At 43.3% G+C, this 18,561-nt stretch overlaps 1 protein-coding gene across 2 annotated transcripts in view; it reads right to left on the bottom strand.

The window, feature by feature from the left end:
• The window catches only part of Elmod1 (ELMO domain containing 1), a 54,639-nt gene that overhangs the window by 13,216 nt on the left and 22,862 nt on the right, over positions 1-18,561 (bottom strand). For both annotated transcript variants that reach the window (XM_075965883.1, XM_075965884.1), the window contains 5 exons: positions 11,654-11,799; positions 11,486-11,514; positions 9,991-10,088; positions 7,290-7,419; positions 791-924 (listed from right to left, as the gene is read on the bottom strand). In XM_075965883.1, coding sequence (XP_075821998.1) covers positions 791-924; positions 7,290-7,419; positions 9,991-10,088; positions 11,486-11,514; positions 11,654-11,799 — 537 coding nt within the window. The remainder of the gene's footprint in view (positions 1-790; positions 925-7,289; positions 7,420-9,990; positions 10,089-11,485; positions 11,515-11,653; positions 11,800-18,561) is intronic.

Raw genomic sequence — 18,561 nt, 5'->3', positions numbered from 1 at the left:
TCAAATGCATCTTTCTTAGAAGGCAGTCATACTGGATTTGGATTCATCTCACAAAACTTAAGGATGTTAATAAAGTGAAATTTCTGCCTAATAAACATAAAAACTCACACCACCTCCAAAGTACTTCATAAAAAGTATTTAACAGGGCAGTAATAAAGCTATATTATAAACCCAAATTACTAATGTATGACTCTATATTTTATTACACAAATCTAAGGGGGGTGGGGACAGGAAGATTCCAAGCAGAAATTTTAGATTTGTTTACTGTGTGTGTCTGTGCACATGTGCAGGTCGGAAGACAATGGAGTCAGATCTCAGCTTTTGTTATGTAGGTTTCCGGCCTCAAACTCAGGTCGTGGCCTTTGGCAACCACCAATTTTCTCTGCTGAGCCATTTCAAGGCCCAGCATTGATATATTTTAGGGGTACATATTGAAATATGAGAGGTGAAATGACAAACAGTGTAAGATTTTTTATTAATATTTTTGTCTAAAAATAATGTTGAAATTTCTGAATTCAGATTATCAATATAAAAGTTTTTTGAATATTCTTGAAGATTTCATAATAAAAAATTAAAAATACTATCTAAGAGCTGCTTTCAAAATTCTATGAAATCTGTTGAAATACGGGCAAGGTGCTGGCAAGTTTGTCTGAACCCGAGCTTCCCCTCAGATGATTTGAATATTCTTCTGGCATCTTTTGGGACGTGGCTTTTGAAAGTGATAGTTCTACCTTGGCATCTCGATACCAGCGCATCGCTCTAATGCTCAACTGTTCTTCATTCTACTCACTGTAAATTATAAAGTCCCAGGAGACCCATTCCTCGAAAATCCGTTTTCGGATCATCGCCTTGGAAACCGATCTCACACCACTGCTTAGAAATCCGAGCTTCCAGGGGCGTGTTAGGCTTCAGGAACTGCCACAGCTGCAGTGGAAGAAGAGAGAGCCACTCTTGGGTGTGCACATGCCAGGGCCCTGTCTTATTGGTTCAGATGCTGTGAGCTGTATTCTCACAAGGAGCGTTGCAAAGCTGAGTATAGGCACAGATATCACAATAGAAGTTTTAAAGGTGACCCCAAAAAGCAAAAATGTTATTTCATAATAAGAGCAGGAAGTTACACACCTTTACTCTTTCCTCCAGAGCGCACTGTAGGCGCTGTTTTGGGGCTGTGGCTTTGAAGGCAATAGAATGCACACATGTATATTCTAGTGTTTTAAACCTTTATATTTTTGTTCCTAATCAACGAGGTAAAGAGATAAATAACATCCTACAACAATGTTCTTTTGGGAGGGTTGCTAAACTATTTAAGACTACAAAGAAAAAGGAGAATGGAAAATGTTGAGGTCACCTGTTGTTCAACTCCACAGAAACCTTTTTCTAACATTCCACCAACAATTGAACATGGACACCATTAATAAAAACAGCAGCACACACTGACTCGAGTTTCATCTTTTAGGTCTCATGTGTGACGGGAGTGAGAGCAAATACCATGCAACTAGATAAAGGAACACTGGCAGTACTCACGAGTGAGCCTCAAAATACAGTGTCATCCTGAAGAGTTGCTAAAATAATTTCATTCAAAATCAACTATATCCCAGTGGAAAATATAAATTCAGGACATTTTGCTCTTTACTGATTTATAAATTTTGTTTATTTTCCAGGGTTTCTGTAGAAAACTAGGTTTAGCACACATCATAATGATAGAGCTAGGTAGACAGACAGCAGGGACTGCAATCCATGGCTCTATATAATATGTAATGTTTAAGGGGGCACGCAGCTCTGAGTCTCCTGACTCGGATGGTGAGAATCGGCTTTGGGTCCTCTGGAAGAGCAGAAAGCCCTCTTAACTGCTGAGCCATCTCTCCAACCCCGCAAATATTATATAAATCCAAATATTATACTTTCTTTGTGTGTGTATTTTGTGTATGTATGTGTTAGAGTGTGGTGTGTTATGTGTGTGTGGACATGTGTGCGCATGTCTGTTCATTTGAGCGTGGCCAGAGTTTGACACTGATGGTCTTTGTCAATTGCTCTTTATCTTGTTTTATTTTTTTTTCAACCTGGAGCTCACCGGTCCAGCTAGCCCGGCTGGCTAATGAGCTCCAGGGAGCCTCCTGCCTCTGCCTCCCCTGGATTGAGGGTCACAGAAACATGCCATCCCACCTGGCTTTTGCAAGTTTCCACAGATTCAAACTGCAGGTCCTCATGCTTTTACAGTAAGCACTTTGCCAATAGCCTTTTTTCCCCCCAGGCCCAAATATTGTGTTTTCTTCCAACTCTTTCAGAAATAGTTAACCTTCTGAACATGTTTATTTTATATTAGGTGAAACTTAAAGTTTCAACAGAAGAGTGATATAAAATTATCTTGCTTTATTGTGAATTGTCACATACCAGGCACAGTGTAAAGTATAATGATAGCAAAAAATACAAACAGGTGAAAATCTGCAGTTCAGAGGTAGAGGGAGACCTTAGCAGTAATGTGCTTGTTACACAGTATGAGGGCCTGAGGTAGATTTCCAGAATTCTGTGCAAAAGCTTGGAGTGATGGCTCCAGATTTTAATTCCAGTTCTGAGGATGTAGAGATAGAGGGGAAACTCTAGAATTTGCTAGCACCAGGTCAATGAGAAACACAGTTGCAAAATGCAAGGTGGATGGACTCTGAGGTGACTTCTCACCTCCACAATCACATGCACAAATGTGCACGTGTCCATACTTCTGTGCATGCACCTGCACGTGTGTGCGCCCCTCTCCCGCAACCCTGCAGTTCACTTTTGTTGTGATTAATATAGACACAACTCTAAAATTACTTCTTAATCAGATAAAATATTTACGCTGGTGTCACACCATGCCAAGTCAACTTATCTAAAGATACAGAGACAAGGAGACATGGTGGTATATGCCTGAAATCATAGCACAAGGGAGGTAGAGGTAGATGGATCAGGAGTTCAAGGTCAGCCTTGGTAACAACATGAACTAAAGGCTCGCCTGGGTTAGCTGAGCTTATAAACTGGGGCAGCAAACTCTGTGCACAGTCTTTGTAGCTACTCTGGGCAGTGAGCTGTGTGGACTCTGCCGTAACTACTTTTCCTTTTGTCTTCATTACTATGAACAGCAGACAGGGACAACAGAAACACACACACAGCTATGTGACCATACAACACTAACAAAAATGGGTGGTAGATGTGGCTCATGTACTCTTACTTGCGGATGCTTGTCCTAAACGATTTTGCAACGTAGGAAGCGGGGCTATCATCACCCATCTTAAAGATGAATCTTGAACTGGGGCAGTCATCCACCAGCCCTGGCCAGATACAAGGAGACTAGGCATGGTTTCCTCTGAAGAGATACTGCAGTACAGTGGCGGGGGGCACTTTTTAGTGACGTGGGCTTGCACGGCCACCGCGCAGCCTGTTTTCTCACCCCCTTTCCAAATGGAGATAATACAGTACATCAATCAGCCCAAGGTTATTGTCAGAATGGAAATGGGAATTCAGTGCAGAATTTATTGTAGTGGCCAGGACCCAGCAAACACCCAGCCAGTGTTTCGTTATTATGATGTCATTGCTCTCATACTTGGAAATTCAATTACCTAGAAGGGCAGAAGAAAGATCTCACCTCTGTGTGTTCGGGGAAATTATTTCAAAATCCAGTGAATAAAGATTAAGAAAGCCAGGTGGCTTCTTCTGTGAGAACAATGAACAGCAAGAAGAAGAACATGAGCAAATTCCTGGGCACTTGGCTGTCACGGCCTAGCCCGAGTTATGGTGAGATGCTCTGTATGTAATAGACAGGGATGCAGCAGGTCGAGCTGAGAGAGGTACAGCGGGAAGGGGTCAAGGTGCTGTCCTGAGCAATATGGACTCTACTGTAGGACACAGCAAGTTTGAAGGTGTTTTGTTTTGCTTGAGAAAACATCTTGCATATAGCCCAGACTGGCCTTTGAGCCCCAGTCATTTTTGCCTTGTGTCCCCAGTGCTGGGATTACAGGTGTCTAGGAATATTAATCCATCTTAATGGCTAGACTTGTCTCCTAGAAACCTCTCTGTCAGTATGAAGAAGATGGAAGGGAAGAGTCTTATAGTTAGGTTCAGAATTACAAGGTTATAATAGGCAAACTGGAGATGAAGGTAAGAAGAGAATCAGTACGGACATTTTGCTGTACCGTGTGGATAATAGTTAGGGATTTCTGGAGATCAGAACATGTCCTGATTACATTGCAAATCATGTAAGGGTAAAAGGGAAAGTCAGTCATAAAAGGGTTCAACTCAGAGCTAGGCACGGTGGCTCACACCTGTAATCTCTGCATTTTAGAAACTGAGGAAGGAGGATTGCCACAACGTCAAAGACAGACTTGGCTACATAGAGAGTTCAGGACCAACTCACAAAAACATAGTGAGACTTTCTCTTAAAAGAAAAACATAGAAAGCAAAAAGTGGCAAACCTGATGGTAAATAGTTCTGGCTTTATTATTTACTGATAGGCAATAATCAGACAGTCCGCCTGAACTAAAATAAATTTAGTTTTCCCGCCTCTAAAATAAAGAACATAATCACTACGTGATTCTTTAGCCATGACATCAGAATGAGAGCATGTGCATACTCCAATCACAGCCACCGATAAAAGTCAACAGCCTAGTCCAGGGGGTCTCAACCTGCCGAGTGCAGAGACCCTTTATGTGGTAACCCTCAAGCATAAACTTATATTGTTGCTACTTCATAACTGTAATTGTTCTGCTGCTAGGAATTGTAATATCAGATATATTTGGTATGCAGGATATCTGATGTGTGGCCCTGTGAAAAGGTCATTTGAACCCCCAAGGGGTTGCAACCCACAGACTGAGAACCACTGGACTAGTCACATGTGTCTGACATACTGGATTTCACTGGCTGAAATAGATGCGAAACTAACAAATAGCATTTGGACGTCTGCTAAGAGCCATCTTCAGCTGTTCTTAACATAAACATTGTGGAATATTTGTTACACCGTGTGAAGAAGTGTCACTGTGAGTGGTTTAATAAAGAGCTGGATGGTCAATAGTTAGGCAGGAGAGAATGGGTGGGATTTCCAGGAGGAGAGAGAACTCTGGGGAGAAGAGAGGTAGGAACTGGACAGTGAGACACAGGGAAGCAGGAGGTGCTGGAGAGAGATGAGGGAACAAGCCATGTGGCAGAATGTAGGTTTCAAAGTACGGGTTAATTTAAGTTATAAGAGCTCTTTGGAAACAAGCCTAAGTTAGAGGGCAAGCCTTCATAATTAATAATAAGTCGCTGCGCCATTATTTGTGGGCTGGCGGTCCTGACGAGAACGTATTACTATACAATAGCTAAGGGTGACAGCTAGTCTTGACTGACAGCTTGACCACATCTGGGATTAACAAAAACCCAAGCAGCTGGGCACACCTGGGAGGGACTTTTCCCAGGTGGGTCACTTGAGGCGGAAAGACCCACCATAAACCTGGGCCACACCTTCTGGTGGCCACCCACATAAAAAGTCATGGAAGAAGGACGCTTTTGCTTTTTGCCTGCTTGTCCTCTCATCTGTCCGGTCCCTGGGCCTTTGCTGGTGCTAGAACCACTGGTTCTATCAGCTGCTTCAGGATTCCTCCACAGACTGAACAGTGGCAGTTCTCTAGGAATTCCCTGGGACTCCAGCCCCGGATCGGGACCCATGAGACATCCGCTTGGGTGGGTTAACCCACTGCGGGATCCATCAGGAGACGGCCGTTGTTGGATTACTTGACCCATAGCTGGTAAGTCACTCTAATAACCCCATTTTAAAGTACATATTCATTCTGTCAGTCCTGTTACTTTAAAGGCCCCTGACTAATACACTAAGGTGCTACAGTAAGTCATTAATTCACCCCCCTTTGATGCTGAACACCTACTATAAGCCAGTTCACAGAGCAGACATTCAAATGCCATTAGCTAATTTTGAGTTTATCTCGGCCTGTGAAGCATTTCCGACACGGATAGCCAGGTTGTCAACTATGCTGATTTGTTTCATTTTCATTCACCTTGATCCTAGCTATTAAATAATCATTTTGGTGAGTTTGATAACCTCCATCAGAAAATGGTCCTGCAATAGGAGAAGGCAGAACTCAACTAATAAGCTAGCTAAAATTAACAGGAGAGAAAGAGAAGAAGGCGTGCTATTGCCAAGAATGAGATTTCTTCAGGTTTTAATGATCACCTCAGATCCAGCACTAATTAGTGGAGACAAATGAATCACCAGCCTACGTACTTGCGTACATAAAACATGCACTCTTTCACACAAAACACAAGATGCATTAAAAATTTACACCTGTTGATATTTTCAGCTAAACAAAGGCGAGGCAGATAAACAAAGGCTTCCTTCTTTTTTTGAGATTTATTTTTAATTGCATATATGTGTGTATCAGTGTATGACTACCCCTACATAGGTGCAGGTGCCTGAAGAGGCCAGCAGAGGGCATCAGATCCCCTGGATCAGACATGATTGGCAGTGGAAAGCCAGCAACTTTAAGCAGCACACTCTCTTGACTGGGCCATCTCTCTAGCCCCTCCCCCAGTTTTGTTGCTGCCTATTTAAAATTTAGAAAGGGACAGAGAGGCACTCCACGCCAGCAGAGTATCTATTTTCAGAAGCGAATGTCTAAAATGTTTTAATTGAGTTAGCACTTCCAAATGGTGGTGTGAATTTTATTCTTTGGACTTGATTGACCTCATACGCTGATGTTTTATTGCTGTTTTCTGATGATGCAGCATCAGAGCTGCTAGGACTCGAGCAAGGAGTACTTTACATTACCTTCCTGGCAGGCTCAGTGTGCCAAGTAAAAAACCTTTACCTCCTCTTTGAACATTTGCCAAGTTACATGAATAAATGATCAGCAGGAGGATCTTGGGTAATTTCCCCAGAGGGCTATTGCTGAAGCAGAAATCAACCTCATTGTCTTTGATGTGTGTTAGAGTCGTAAGTAAAAACCCCATGACACTCTGACAAATGCTCTCTCAATTCTCCTGCAGCCTTCAACGCATCTGAAACAATGCAAACTTGAGCCAAGTGCGAGGGGCCACTCCCCCATAGAAATAAACCCCTGATGCTTTCTCAGATTCTAAGAGTCAACTGGCTTTAAAGTTAATTTCTCATATGAATATTCTGATGAAAAAATTACCCCCAACTAGCGAGAGAACTCAGCCTTGCCAATCTGTCACAACACCCATGTCTTACTCAGCTCTGTATCCTCAATGCACAGAGACCGCCTGGCCTGAGAGCCTGGTAGCCATTAACTGACATTAGGGGAAGGACTCACCTTCAAAAGCATCTCTTCGTGTTGAGGGTTGTCAGAATCGTAGGGCTCTCTGCGTAGCTTTTCCACGTCTGCGATGAGGTTTCTGTAACCCACAATTTGCAGAAGGCAAGCCTGGAGAGAGATTCCCAGCCTAAAGTACAGAAGAACCGAGTGTGAGAAAAACGAACCCATGTGCCGTGGGCATTTGCTCCCTCAATGCCTGTAGCAGTTTTTATGTAAATGGTTCATGTACATATTCAGGAACTCATATTCATGTATATAGTCACCCTTCCTTTTTCTCCTCCTTTGTTTCTCCAGGCAGGGTCTCATGCTGCAGGCCAGGCTGGCCTAGAACTCACTCCTTAGCCCAGGCTGACCTCAGATTCTAGACAATCCTCCTGCCTCAGGCTCGCACCATGCCTGGCTAGAAGCACAATTTTGTTGAACTGTGAAAATCCTCTCCCTTCATTTTAGTTTTTTCCTAAGTGCAAATTTAACTGTTTGGCTTAAAACAAACAAGGAAGGCCTTCAGGAAGGTGGCTTGAAAGATGTGAGGACAGAAAACAATAGATTCTTAGGGACCATTTAGGGGGATATATTGGATTTACTTCAAAAGTCTTTGTATGAGAGGAAGAGAGAGAAAGAAAGGAAAGAGGGAGTGGGCTCTCAGGGGATTCAGAACAAGAAACTTTTCTAGACAAAATAAAAGAAACACAACGGCAGCTGTGGTAGCTGTGGTGACATCACGCCTGTGAATAGTGTCCCGAGAGCGGAGGGAGTGCCATGAGTGACATCTCTCCTCCGCAACATTCCTTCCAGAGTCCAACCGCTCTACACATCTGGACACTTTCCTATGTGGAAACAAACTTGGCTTTTTTAGTTACCAAGTAGACCGAATTCAGTGCTCTAAACAGATTTACCTCCACCACCTCCCACCAGGCCTAATTATTTTATGATGTCTACTCTTCTAGTTCAGGGATTCTCAGCCTTCCTAATGCTGCGGTCTTTTAATACAGCTCCTCATGATGTGGTGACCCCCCCAACCACAAAATTATTTTTGTTGCTACTTCATAACTGTAATTTTGCTATTGTTATGAATCTTAATATCAGAAACTTATGATATGCAGAATGTCTGATATGTGACCCCTGTGAAAGGGTCATTTGACCCCCAGTAGTCAAGATCCACAGGTCGAGAACCGCTGTTCTAGTCTCCTTTACAGGGCTAGGGGAAAAAGCCCTATCCCTTCAGGTCCCTCTCATGGGGCATGGCTTCTGATTCCTAAGGTACACATTTTGCTGTGAATGCATAGCATGTTGAATATATCTAATCTATGTGTATATTTGTAGCAATTATAATTAAAGAAAAAGAAGCCATGAATTTGAGAGGAATGGGGGGGCAGAACATGGGAAGGCTGGAAGGGGGGAGAGGAAGGGGGAAATGATATAATTATATTCTAATTAAAATGTAAAAGTGAAAGCCAGTTTTAAAATTTTAATAAAGATTATTTATTATTTGTGTGTGTCTGAGTTCAAGTATGTGCACCATGTGCAATAGGTGCCCACAGAAGCCAGAGGAGAGAGCATCAGACCCCTTCGAACTGGAGTGATAGGGAGCTGGGAGCTGCTGTTTGGATCCTGGGAACCAAACCCAGGCTCTCTGCAGGAGCCCTAGTGCTCTTAACTGCTGAGCCATCTCTCCACCCCATGAGAAAAATTTAAAACTATACTTATTACATAATTAACTCAACCTTAGCGTCTGAATGAGGCAAAGCTAAAGGAGATGCTGCAGAGACCAAGAGCAAATGGAATTTTTTGACCAAGCTCTTGGATAGATGGAGAAAGAGCAACACCTAGCAGACTCTGAAATCCCGTTCAACTCTGGCTCCATCTTCGTTCTTAACAGTCTGTGACATTTGATGCCCTCATACACACAGATCTACAAGACAGTTTGATTGTTACCAACCTCAAGCTGTGTCTAAATATACCTGCATTTAGAATTCATTCTCTTTAATGCCTTTAAGGTCCAAATTCTACTGGAAAAAAAATTGCTGCGCCCAATGGAAAATATAAAGCTAATTTTAAATGTCACGAACATTGCCAAATGCATTTTAATACTTCCAAGATGAGAGGAATAAATTATAAAGTTCTGAAGTATTCATATAAAAACCATCTCTTCCTCCCACGCATGCCTGTCTTCTTGACAAGCAGGTAGGAACTGTCTCCAAGATTATCAGCCAGGCATAATGGAATATTCATGAGGGAACTGAAGGAATATTCTAGATGGAGCAGAATCAGTATAAGCACACTTATGATTTGAATATATGCAATTAATGTAAAGCACCGAAATAAAGTCATGTCCTGAAGATGAATGGGCTTCCTTGATCTTGTGTTTTGATATTAGTTCTCACTCCCTTCGCCCTTTTTCGACTCATAGAAACAGGACCATAAGCTTACAAACCAGAAGAAGCCTAAAGTCATTACCATTTACATACATGAAGCACCTCCATTTTACTTAATGTTCATCTAAAAGTCAAAACACTGCAGATAATTATTTCGAAGAAGGAAGCAGGGAGGGAGGGAGGGAGGGAGGGAGGGAGGGAGGGAGGGAGGGAGAGAAAGAGAGAGAGAGAGAGAGAGAGAGAGAGAGAGAGAGAGAGAGAGAGAGAGAGAGAGCCATGTGATTTGGGGGTCTGTCTTTCTCACATGCAAGTCCAGTTCTTACTGTGGGTTGATGTCAGGGTTGATGTTTTTCAGCTCCATGATGTCATCGATAGTCTTTTCGATGGCATCGGGGTGAACGCTCACTGAGGTCTGCAACAGCTAGAAAACATCTTTCAATCAGTTTCTCCCATTAGCAGCGGTGGCTTACATACCCCTGGGGCGGAGGCTTCAACTCTACACCTCTGTATGAGAGGAGGCGCTCAAAACAGACTGACACAGTGTGTTTGGATCCCGGGGCCGGCTGTGTTTCCACAGCCGGGGTAGCGCCATTCGCCCAGTTGAGGTATTTGACATAAAGCAGGCACGTAGAAGGCTTGGGCTTTGCTTTATTCTTTTTGTCGTTATTTGTTTTAAGCTATTTAAGCTATTAAAAGTACACTGGTGGCTTCTTTTTCACTTCATAGAATGAGGGTTGCCAAAGTTAAAGAAGATGAGGTAAAATTATCAAAAATCTTGCAAAATAAAGCATATTTTTCTCTTTTGTAGATGGCCAACTGCGTACTATTTTTTAAAATATTTTTTTCTTTATGTATGGGTGTTTTACCTGTGTGTATGTCTGTGCTCCATGTGTGTGCAGTGCACTTGGAGTTCAGAAGAGGGCATCAGGGCACCTCCCCCAGACTGGAGTTACTGATGGTTATGAGCCCATATGGGTGCTGGGAATCCAACTTGGGTCCTCTAGCCAGTCCTGGAACTTACTCTGTAGACCAGATTGGCCTTGAACTCAGAGATATACCTGCCTCTGCCTCCTGACTGCTGGGATTAAAGACATGTGCCACTACCGCCCAGCTATTATATTCTTGTTTTATGATTTAAGAGGTGGTATAAAATGAGTTAATTTGACATAGACTAAACTTTACGAGTACGCCTAGAAACTGTCATATATGCAAAAATGCATTTACTTCTTGTTTATATATGCTTTTTGTCAGTGATCTATTTTGTCCTTGCAAGTTCAATTTTAGTTTTTATTGTCTTAAAGTACTTTATTCCATCGTGTGCACACCTGTGTAAGGTGTACACACTGCACAGCAGGAGGGGAAGTCAGAGGACTGCCTGAGGAGTCAGCTCCTCCCTGTGGAGCCTGGGGATCACACGAGGAGTCAGCTCCTCCCTGTGGAGCCTGGGGATCACATGAGGAGTCAGCTCCTCCCTGTGGAGCCTGGGGATCACATGAGGAGTCAGCTCCTCCCTGTGGAGCCTGGGGATCACATGAGGAGTCAGCTCCTCCCTGTGGAGCCTGGGGATCACATGAGGAGTCAGCTCCTCCCTGGGGAGCCTGGGGATCACATGAGGAGTCAGCTCCTCCCTGTGGAGCCTGGGGATCACATGAGGAGTCAGTTCCTCCCTGTGGAGCCTGGGGATCACACCCAGGCTTGGTGGCAGCCACTTCGACCAGCTGGGCCATCTCACTGCTCCACAGGTTTTATGTTTCATGATCAAAGTAAGACCCTCAGTGAAAATTTACTGAAAAATTAAAAAAAAAACAATTTATTTACCTTACTTTTCGAATCCCTCAGTGATGTTTCTGTTGAAGTAATAACACACACAAATGCCATTAGCTATAACGAGTTATAAATGTTCGAATATGACTTACTTAAAATATTATATTGCTTTCTCAGTCCCACCAACTGTGAATTCTGCCCTCCCTTCCACGCCCCGCTCACCAATTTTCATGGTTCTAGACGCTCCAGGCTTGGTGCTGTAGCAAATCCTTTGCAGTTCACACCTTCCTGTGAGCTTCCGCATCACGAACTTCATGCAGCGCCACAAAAACTTACAGTAGAAATACAGGCACACCTGGATCAGCATCCTGTGGGGAACAAAAGACAGCGCCCTTCCCATAGAAAGCTGCGAGAGAAGAGAGAGCAGCCACCACCAGCAAGAAAAGAAGCCAGGAAGAAAACCAGCCATTAGATCTCAGCATCCACAGGTGTTCATCATTCCACTCCCGAGAGGGACAGTTACCATGGCTACACAACTCCAACAAGCTGAGGGGGAAACCCTGGGATTCTGTTTCTCCCATCTTTGTCTAAATATTTTGGAACTCAATCAGTGTTAACATGGCCTCTGCCTGAGACATCGGGTGGGGTAGGGATACCTCCTCTGCCAGAATGAATGGCTGTTCACCATCCCCCATCCCATCCCCACCCGGCCTCCAGACCTAATTCCACTCATGCCCCACTGCCCGCATTTTCTCTTCCTTTATCCCATCCTTTCCTGTCTCCCTTTCCCCTGGCTTCTGCTGCTCTCCTTTGGTCGTGTGGCCGCTGCCTTCCTTGCTGACCAATCCCAGCATGCCTTGCTTCTGCCCAAAGGCTTCCTCATCAATTTTCAGAAGAGGCACTTTGGACCTTTTATTTTTACTCCAAGAGGACAATGTTCTCTGATTTAAATTTAAATTTTTTTTTCAGAACCTCTACAGGAGTCTTTTCTGGGCTCCATCAAAGCACCATGTTCCCAACTCCAGTGGCACCTCAGCAAACCAGCAATCGTGTCTCTAAACAGGCACATTTTCACACATAACTGAACTTGTGACTTTGCTTTTAATGTAGATTTTTGATTTGAAAATGAAATGCCTGCTACTTTCCGCTATTGTGCAGGATCTCAGTGACTTGTGCTTTAGAGACAATGACAACCTGCCACCCAGACTGTTAGGTTCAGCCCCTCTTCACATTGTGTTCCTAGGAGACTGAATTATATCTGTTACTTCCCACTGGTGTTGTTTCTAAAAGGTTCCCCCTCCCCCTCAAATGTTCTCTGATTCTCTCTTGTTCCAAAATAAGGTGTTTACGGCTACTGGGATCAATTACAGTCACCAGCATTCTTAGCGATGGGACTCATTCAGTTGGCTGATTAGTCAACTAATTCTTTGGTTATAGTCATGTGTTTGAATAGGTCTGGTTCTAATATCGTCAACAGCCTTGTGTTAAAAGTAGAGTCCAATGTGTTTAAAAGGCACAGGGTTTAGGTTTTTATAAACACAAAGGAAACGATGACGAGAAAGAGCACAGCCTCCAAACTATTCCACAAAGCAGGCACAGTGGAATACTCCACAGGCAGGAAAATCAGATCCTAGGACAGCTCATAACACAAAAATGTTCGTGATATTTCCTTGATAGGAAAAACCGCACACAAAGACTCATGCAATGACCTAAATTTCCTCTAGAAGTAAAACCATTTTAATAGTGATACGTAAATAACAGGGGGCCGGCAGGCTTCAGGATGAAGATATTAATAATGGCGTTGCTAGTTATTGGAGTCATCAGCAGTAATTTCTTCTTGATTTGCTAAGCACACTTTCTTTTTCCTGAATGTTATTTTAAAAAGCATGAAAATGATAAAGCCGCTAACACGTATAACATGGCCACCAGAAGTCATTAAGGGATATGTGTTTTCTGTATGCAGCCAGTTACTATGAAATCGGTTGGATGCTACACTTACTGTGTTAATCAAGCCTGGCATTTAAGTATTCAGGCTAAATACATTCTAAGCTCTGGTTAGAATTCGGGTTAACAGGTTTCAAAAAAAAAATAGTTACCCTAAAAAATAAAGTTAGTGGAACATTTTAGTTAGGCGCCTGAGAAGATTATAAAACGTCAATGTGTTTGTTTGTAAAATGAATGCTATTTTCTAACTGTTGGATGACTATTCCAGAAAAAAAGATCGCGTTGTATATTTGTCGATTGGTGTCCAGCCAAATGGCCATGACGGTGATCCTGGGAAGGATTGTCCTGTGACAATAAAGTAAAAATACAGGAGAAAAGCCATCTTATCTGTTCTGTGTCCAGTTCTCAACGACAAATGGCCTCAACATGTGGACCAAAGTCCGTGCATCGCGACCACACCACACACTCTTGGGTCCTTGTACAATGGAATTTCCCAAGAGTCAAAAGGCTCTGTGAATTGCTTATGGAGGACTACGGTTTAGAACTTGAATGGTGCGGGAGAATTGTCTGTATTCTGTCAATCATGTTATAAATAAATGCTGATTGGCCAGGCAGGAAATATAAACAGGAAAACCAGACAGGAAGTAGAAATGATGTAATGAGAACAGGAGAATTCTGGGAAGGAGGAAGTTGATTCCTCCCTCTCTTGCCCAGACCACGGAAGCAGCAGGATATGATCTGCCCCACTGAAAAAAAGGTACTGAGCCACATGGCTAACATAGATCAGAAAAATGGGTTAATCAAGATGTGAGAGTTGCCAGTGAGAGACTAGAGCTAATGGGCCAATCAGCTTATAATTTATGGAGACCTATGTGTGATTTTCTTTGGGGCTAAACAGTTCTGGGGTAAAGGGTGAGACAGAAACCCAAACAAGCAGGCCTGGCCCTTCATGTTACACTTGAACATCTCCAAAGCCCCATGTGTTAAAGCCTTAGTCCCTAGGAAGGTACTTTTGGGACCTAATGGGAAGGCTTTAGGTCACTGGAAGTCTGTCTGTGGAGGGGACTGTGGGACCTTGTCCCTCAATCCCTCTCCTCCTCTTTTTCTGTGTAGTCACGAGGTGAGTAGCTCTGCTCCTTGAGTACTTCCAACCTGAAGTGTTGCCTTCCCACAGGCCAGAGTGCCAGGGCACAGCAGTAACTTCAAAAGTACGAGTCAAGTAAATCTCACTCAAAGTTGCTCTCAGGTATTGAGAATATCAAGAGAAGCTTATTAACACAGAGTTGAGCTCCTTCATCGTCCCTCTCCGCAGGGGAAAGGCACTAGCCATTTTCTATCTTAAACCAAGCCCCAGAATGGCTCCCCTTTGGCTGCTGCACCAGGTTTATACACAGGCGTGGCTTGAGACTTGGAAGTACCATCCTGGGTGCCAGGAAGCGTCTATCTGCAGAATGGCTTGGAGCCTGGGTGTCATTTCTTCCCCAGGTCTCTTTGTATTGCAGAAGAAAAACCCATGTGGGTTTCATAGACAGGTAATTTTACATAAAAGGAGAGAGAAGACACTCTATTCTGTTTGCTTTTCTTTCTCGCTCTCTTTTTCATACCCACAAGGATATTTCCACTGTCAAAAAGAAATGAAACATAGTCAAAATGCCGTGGTGGGGCTTAGGACAGAAGCATCACTCTGAAGTGTGCAGAAGACTGTGACAGCCCACAGTCACATAAACCACACCGCAAAACACGAATGACAAACTCCCAAATGCACCGGCTGTCGCATACTACCTGCTCTTTTGTAAGCTTCATCCTTGCATTCTTTGCAACACTATCTGTTATCCAAGATACATTTAAATTTCCCATTATTTTTCTCTATTTTATTTTTCAAAGAAGGGAAGTTTGCTTTGAAGACTTCTTTCACGTGTACAAGTGTTGTGCCGCCAGCCTGTCTCTGTGTGTGCCACATGTGTGCCTGGTACCTGCGAGTTCAGAACCCTCTTCTGAGGTCTCCCTCAGCTGGACCTTGTTTGGAGTAATATGGACTCTGGTACTTTGGGTCAGGAAGGTGGTGGAATGCTTTAAGCACTGCTTAGTGGGCCATCCTAGTAGGAGTGTGGAAGACAATGCTGCTGAGCATGGTTTGATGTTAAACTTGCAAACATGTCCACACTGTCTCTATACTCCTTTATTTATCCTCTGCTCGCTCTAACTACAGTCCACACCTGCTGAAGGGGACCCCTGGCGCTGTGGTGCCCACTCCTACTTCACTTCGCTCATGGTGGCTTTTCCATCTCCTGCACCTGCGGTCCTCATCCTAAACTGCCTATGTCCAAGTTCTGGAGATGGCGTTCGACGACCAAGAACATTCTTAGGTGAAAACCGAGGGTTTGGCTCCTAGCTCCAACCAGCAATGCCCTAACCACCCTTGTCAGTATTGCCTTAATGAAGACTTCTGTGTCCAGAAAGTCTGCAGCCTGCCACAGGTCACAACCATCCTTATATCCTAGCTCTGCCTTGCTCCTCCGGTTGCTCTGCTGCTTGGGTGCAGAGACTGTCTCCCATCCCTTGGTCTCAACCCACAAAGACTCACACATAGCAAGGGAGACACACAACGCACAAGCTACCAGAAATAGGTTGGATTCAAGTGTCTGTGTGCCTTGGAACAAGCCACTCAACTGAGTAAGCTCCTTGGTCTTCCTCTATACGATGACCCGTTAAGTCCTTTACACAGTTGCACTGAGAAGGGAAACGCTGTGATACGGTGTCGTCACAGCAAATGCTGACTGAAAGAATCAGTGGGCCAAACGTTAGCTGAGAGTGAATGACTTACAAAGCCCCAGTTACATTCGTGAGGGATGAGGCTTTATTAGCCAATCAGAAGGGTAAAATACTTCCCCTAATTACTTCAAAGCCTGGAGGGAGGGATGGGTCCTGAGTTGCTCATGGCAGTTTGAAGTTGGCAAATTCTTGCCTTTCCTTTCTTAGGAGCATACACAGGAAGGTTCACAATGGAGAAGTAAGACTCTGAGGCTGGAAGAGTCAGTGGCAATTGTTTATGAGGGGTGACTTTAAAATTCTCTTTATCAGAATTTTCCAGGATAATGTTCTGATGACTTTAAAAAAAATCAAATCTCAAAATAATGAAATTCTAATGAAGGAAAAGATTTTCAGTATGAGTCTCGAGTCCCTTATTACCGTAACTATCAATTGAATTAAAATAAATAAAGTGTATTATAAAAACTAAATCCTAATCCTCAGTTTCACTTGGGGTATAAGACACGCTGACCTCTTTTTGAGACCGCAGAGGTACATTTTCTCATTCACAGCATGCTTTGCTTTCTTCTTATGCCGCTGTGGCTGATTGAGTGACCAAGGGCAGTTACTTAGTCAATATTCCATGACTGCATTCAGTCACAAACATATCCTTTAGCTGGGCGTGCTCATCCTGTAGCAATTATTTGTTATTCCTAACGCAATTAAAAACACATGTAATCCATAGTCTCCATCCCGTTATGCTCTGAGCAGCTCCGCCATCACTATACTCGATGGCCGCAGCAGTGGAAGAGACAGGTTACTGCTTCGCTTTGACTGTCCCGTGCAAAACTCATGCTCAGACTGATCTCCACTGTCAATTGTTAAGGCGTGGGATCAGGGATGCCTTTTAGAAGTGACTAGGCCATGGATGTACCACCCTCATGGGTGAGTCCAGGTATGGGTTAGTGGATCAATCCGTTTACGGTCTTGGAGTGAGGCATCTGTCACCTGCCTCTCTCACCAAGCAGAGTTTGGAAAGTCTTGGGATTCGTCAGGGTCTTTGGCAGCAAGAATGTCCTCTCCAGGTGCAGTCCCTCAACCTTGGGCCTCCCAGCTTCCAGAATTATGAGCTGAATAAATCCTTTCTTATAAATTGCTTGGATAAGGCAGTTAGGAAGAAAAGGGACTAAGACAGCACACACTTTAAATGAGAGTTAGAATTCCTTCCTTCCTACAATCTGGATTCCCCAAGGTTCATTTAGTTTCCTCTGGTCTAGGCCTGGAGCATTTCATTTCAGAACATTCCAGAAGTTGACAGATTAATCTTTCCGTGGCCTTTTAAGTAATGCTGAAATTCTCCCCAGGAAAAGTCAGCTCCTCGTGCTACTTAATGTAGAATCAGGAATTAATACCTGATTCATTCAGGCTGCACTTACATAACCTTCTTTTTGGTTGAAATAGAAGGGTTTCCAAAATTGCCCAACAGCTATGAGAATATACTGTTTAGGGAATAAATATTAATATAACCTTAGTTTGTAAATTTCTTGATGTCTACCCTTCCACATTCCATATATTAGCATAAAATGAACTGAAACAATATAACATTTAAAAGTATTAAAAGCAAAAATCTAAAACAAGATCCAATAATCAACTAAGAATGGGCAACAAATTTCCTTTTGTTATTTCAAAATAAATAATCAATAGAAACTTTATGTGTGTATATGTGTGTGTGCGTGCATGCACGTGCGTGCTTTGGGTGTGTGTGTTGGCTCAAGTTTTTCTAAAATGCATTGAGACAGTGTAAAAAAAATTCATCAGCATCACATCATGTAACTGGTGGCAGAGGGAGTCCTGGACGCTAAGCTTCATATCACAGCGAAGCTTCCTGTTAGCATGCTTCTATAGCTAACCAATCTACATGTGCATCCGGGAGATAGTCGTACATACCAGTTTTCCTTGACTGTGTAAACAGGTGACTTAGTAACCATAGCAACCAAAAACATCAGGTCAAATAAACGCGTTAGTGATATTTCAGATACTTTCTTTTCACACGGCTGAGAGGAACAGGTTAGTGAACATTCAAGATAACAAGCTCTGACATCTGGAAATGGTCTAAGTGTGATCTTCAGGTAGCTTGCATAGTGACCCAGTAGTCTCCACTGACCATACCCAAGCACAGCGAATTCCTCACTCCCCTACCCGTGCCTCCAGAAACAGTGATGGAAACAAAACCAGTGGGGGAGAAGAAAGTCTTAAATTGCCTCGGATAGAGTCAAATAATTTCTTGAAAGAAGCAAGTTCACCCACAACTTGCTTCGAGGGTGACCAGGGTAGAACAAGGAATGTGTATCAGATGGAGGTCACTACCTTGAAGGAAAGAAGATCACACCAGAAAATGTGTTGAATTTTCTACTCTGTGACCAACTCTATTTTGTAAC

Source organism: Microtus pennsylvanicus, chromosome 3, assembly GCF_037038515.1.
Source record: "Microtus pennsylvanicus isolate mMicPen1 chromosome 3, mMicPen1.hap1, whole genome shotgun sequence".
NCBI classification, from domain to species: domain Eukaryota; kingdom Metazoa; phylum Chordata; class Mammalia; order Rodentia; family Cricetidae; genus Microtus; species Microtus pennsylvanicus.
Note: the sequence above shows the minus strand (reverse complement) of the source record. Positions and strands in the feature narration are given on the sequence as shown.